A 4391-nucleotide genomic window follows, 5' to 3' on the forward strand; every position below is an offset into this window, starting at 1 on the left:
AGTGTTGGGGTGTACAGCTAGACATGGAAATGGCCGGTGTGTGGGAATGACCTGGTACTGTTTTCCCAGGGCAGCTTCCCCAGGCTGTCCAGGGAACATGGCACAGATTGGGCCCCTCTCTTTTGCACCTTTGGTTCCTTGCTTCCTTCCTGACTGCACTGTGAGCACCCTGTTCTGTGCCCCCCACCCTGCACACTCTCACACCTTAGCTCTACACTGGTGCTTTCCTCTCCTGGGCTCTTTCCAGCCCAGCCCAGCCCCTCCCCAGCTCTCCCCCACCACTCCTGCCCTCTCCCCACCCCAACCCAGCAGAGCAGCCCAGTCTGGGCTAGTCCCATGGCAGTGCCCGCTACAGGGTGTTGCAGGGTTCTGGGCATTCACCTCACAGCCTCAGCCCCTCTGAAGGGCACAGCAGCTCCTGAGGGGCAGAGACAGAGGTTAAGACTCTCCATCAGCCCCAGGGATGGTGCTTGCCCAAAGGGCATAAGGAAATGTAGGCCAGTCACTCTCTGGCTCTCCTGAATTCATATTGTAGGTGATCCCCAACCAGAACTGAATTTGGCCCTTCTCTGCTCCCACCAGCCCAACTCCCCAGGACAGCTCAAGAGTCCTGGCCCTGGCCTCCTCAGGCAGTGCTCGCATCTCTCCAGTCTCCCCTCCCTGTGCCTGCTGAGTCCCCACTGACTCCCATGGCACTTCCGAGTCCTTGTTTCTGGATACGTCAATTTAGGGCTTTACTTCTGGTGGACATCAACTTTCAGGGTGTTTCACCATCTGATTCTCCATTCCTTCCAACCCCAGGGCACGTGGTGAGTCCCCATCCTCTCCTCTCCTTACCCCTCCAAATTCATTTCCAGTCCTGTCGTACATGAAGAAACCTGAGGAGATAATGGGGAGCTCATGGAGCATCTGCCCTGCCATTGGACACCAAGAAGGGAGCTTTTAAATCCAGATCCAGAGGATTAAAAACACCAGATCAGGTCCAGTGGAACCCAATAGTACCATGAGATTAGCTACTAGAACACTGCAAAAACAACAAGAACAGACTCTTTAAAAGACCAATTCCTTGGACATTTTTACTGGCACCAACTTTGGAGGAAGAGCCCAGCTTTCTGGCACTGCACCTGGGAGATCCCGATTTATTGAGGAGCTGCTATTGGGCATGCCACATCTGACACAGTGTTGTGAAAGGGACAGACACAACAGCATCAAGCATCAGGACAACTGGTATAAACCCAGAAAATGATCTATAATATGATTATTACAAGACTAAAAAGCAGACTCGTGGCCTAAGATAAACTCTGGGAAATGTGCAGAGAAGGGGAGGCAGGTTATTGTTAGGGAAACAGTGTCCAATGGGCCCGTTTCCAGACAGCATCCTTAAGCTCCTTGTTCCTCATGCTGTAGATGAGGGGGTTCACTGCTGGAGGCACCACTGAGTACAGAAATGACACCACCAGGTCCAGGGATGTGGTGGAGATGGAAGGGGGCTTCAGGTGGGCAAACATTGCAATGCTGATGTACAGGGAGAAAACAGCCAGGTGCGGGAGGCACGTGGCAAAGACTTTGTGCCGTCCCTGCTCAGAGGGGATCCTCAGCACAGCCCTGAAGATTTGCACATAGGACACCAAAATGAATACGAACCACCCGAAGACTAAAGAGGCACTAACCATAAGAAGCCCAACTTCCCTGAGATAGGAGTGTGAACAGGAGAGCTTGAGAATCTGGGGAATTTCACAGAAGAACTGGTCCAGGGCATTGCCTTGGCAGAGTGGTAGTGAAAATGTTATGGCAGTGTGCAAGAGAGCATTGATAAACCCACTGCCCCAGGCAGCTGCTACCATGTGGACACAAGCTCTGCTGCCCAGGAGGGTCCTGTAGTGCAGGGGTTTGCAGATGGCAACGTAGCGGACAAAGGCCATGACAGTGAGAAGACAATACTCTCCTCCAATCCATAAGAGAAAGAAAGAGAAAAAGCATCCCAAGTAGGAGATAACCCACAGGGAATTGACCATGGCTTTGGGGAGAGTGGTGGAGATGGAGCCTAGGTCAAGAACAGAGAGGCTGAGGAGGAAGAAGTACATGGGGGTGTGGAGGCGGTGGTCGCAGGCTATGACAGTTATAATGAGGCTGTTACCCAGGAGGGCAGCCAGGTAGATGCCCAGGAAGAGCCAGAAGGTCAAGAGCTGCAGCTCCCGTGTGCCTGTGAATGCCAGGAGGAGGAACTCGCTGATGGAGCTGCCATTGGACATCTGCTACTTCTCGGCATGGAAACTGCCAAAGGAGATAAAACAGAAAAATTCAGAGAAGCTTCTCTGAGCAAAATTCCATTAATTCATTGTGGAATACCTAAGGGTGCTGTTCTTTCCCAGGGGACTGTTATGCAGCTCTGAGGCTTCAGCTCTGGTTTGTGGTGGCTGAGTGTGCTGTGCAGAGCAGTGCCCTCTACCCATGGGATCCTTAAGGGTCAGCCCTCCTTTACAGCAATGACACATGGAGGTAGCAACAGCACAGTGTGTTTGGAGGGAGGGTTCCTGGGGAGGGGTTCCCTGTGCCGCACTATAGCGGAGGGTAAAAAGCTCAGAAGGATGCTTTCTTCCACAGAGGAAGGTGGGAGATGAGGTGCAGCAAATATGTCTTGTTACACTCTGTGTTAGTATTCAGAGACCCCCATCCCACCTGGGAAATGCGCTTGGAAAGGGTAAAATTCCTCTATTGCCCGTTGCACTCAGTGTAAAGTTACGTCAGTGCTCCCATCCAGGAGGGCTGCTGTGTCCATCAGCCTGGTGCCCAGCTGCCCCGTGCTTGCACCACTCTCCTCTGGAGGAGGACTACACACAGATGTTGCTCTGAAAAAGCGACTGGACTGGGAGCAGAGGGGTCCTGTTCAAGGTGCAGATTTCCAAACACCTCTCCTTTCCAGCACAGCTATGCAGAGGAGGATGAAGAGGACAGGAGAAGGATGCTGATTCGCATGGGCAGATCAAGTGCTCTCGGACATCACAAAGGTCCTACAGGAGAGCTATGCCCTTCTGGAGTGATGCTCACAGCCCCCCAGCACTCCCTGTCCAGCATAAGCAGGTGTCTTAAGGTGATGTCTGCTAAGGGAAGCAGTGTCTCATTGCCCAACCACTGACTGCAGTGTCTTGAGAATGGAAAATGAAGAGAGGCCTTGGGCACCTTGGTCCTCCAGGAAACACCACCTGGAAACACCTCCAGGGCAGTGCCCTCCAGGTCAGTGTCAGAGAAGGCACTCAACACCCCCACCCCTTGTGCCACACCACCACTCTTATTGCCAGGGACCCCAAGAGCAGTGTTGTGGTTTAGCCCCAGTCGGCAATTAAGTACCACACAGCCGCTCGCTCACCCTCCCCCCTCAGTTGGATGGGGGAGAGAATAGGAAGAGCAAAAGTAAGAAAAATTGTGAGTTTAGATAAAAAGAGTTTAATAATTGGAACAACAACAAAAATAATAATGAATTGTAATGAGAAGGAAAACAACTAGCGACCAAGAGAGCAACAAAAGCCCAGGGAAAAAAAGCAGTGACACAACCACTTACCACCCACCGACCAATGCCCAGCCGGTCCGTGAGCAGCGATCGCTACCCCCCGGCCAAATCCCCGTAGTTTATAAACTGGGCATGACATCATACGGTATGGAATAGCCATTTGGTCAGTTTGGATCAACTATCCTGGCTGTGCCTGCTCCCAGTTTCTTGTGCACCTGGAGAGCAGGGAAGCAGCATATTATGACTATTATTCTCATCCTAAAATCCAGTTTCCTAAAATCAGGAAAGCCTTCTCCTTCCCCAGCAGAGCACAGCACCTCCCAGTTAGAAAAATAGCAGGGCAGTTGCTCTCAGCCCATTGGAACTGCAGAGGGAATTGGCCACATGTCAGGAGAGATGCAGCTCTGCTGTGCCAGAGCTCTGGCTTCAGAGGAGGCAACTCCTGCCCTGCACCACAGAGCCCTGAGGGCAGAGGCTCTGCTGGGTGGGAGACGAGAGCAAGGGTCTTGCTCAAAGGAAGGGGTCTACATTGGATGGGATGACAGGGACCTTTCCAAATTCCCCCTCCCATGACATTTCGGCTTGCAGTTAGGGTAAGGGGTTAGGGTTAGGGGTTAGGGTCAGGGTTATGGTTAGGGTAAGGGTAAGGGTGAGGGTTGGGGGTAGGGTTAGGTTTAGGTTTAGGGTTAGCAGTTACGTTTAGGGTTAGGGTTAGGGTTAGGGGTTAGGGTTAGGGTTAGGTTTAGGGTTAGCGTTTGGGATTAGGGTTAGGGGTTACTGTTAGGGTTAGGAGATCAGGTTTAGAGTTAGGGTTACAGTTAGGATTCCAGCACTGAAAGTTTTTGCTGCTTTCACTGCCCCAGAGATACTGGGTTAGGGTTAG

General features: G+C 52.0%; 1 protein-coding gene across 1 annotated transcript; it reads right to left on the reverse strand.

Moving 5' to 3' along the window:
- Positions 1–1337: 1337 nt before the first annotated feature.
- On the reverse strand, positions 1338–1922 carry LOC142402881 (olfactory receptor 14J1-like). Its single transcript, XM_075488771.1, has one exon. The coding sequence runs from the start codon at positions 1920–1922 to the stop codon at positions 1338–1340; it is 585 nt and encodes a 194-aa protein (XP_075344886.1).
- Positions 1923–4391: the final 2469 nt, after the last annotated feature.

This window comes from Mycteria americana (genome assembly GCF_035582795.1).
Source record: "Mycteria americana isolate JAX WOST 10 ecotype Jacksonville Zoo and Gardens chromosome Z unlocalized genomic scaffold, USCA_MyAme_1.0 Scaffold_18, whole genome shotgun sequence".
NCBI classification, from domain to species: domain Eukaryota; kingdom Metazoa; phylum Chordata; class Aves; order Ciconiiformes; family Ciconiidae; genus Mycteria; species Mycteria americana.

Excerpts from the sequence above, each read along its gene's own strand:
- LOC142402881 (XM_075488771.1), bottom strand. The coding sequence starts at position 1,922 with ATGGCCTTTGTCCGCTACGTTGCCATCTGCAAACCCCTGCACTACAGG.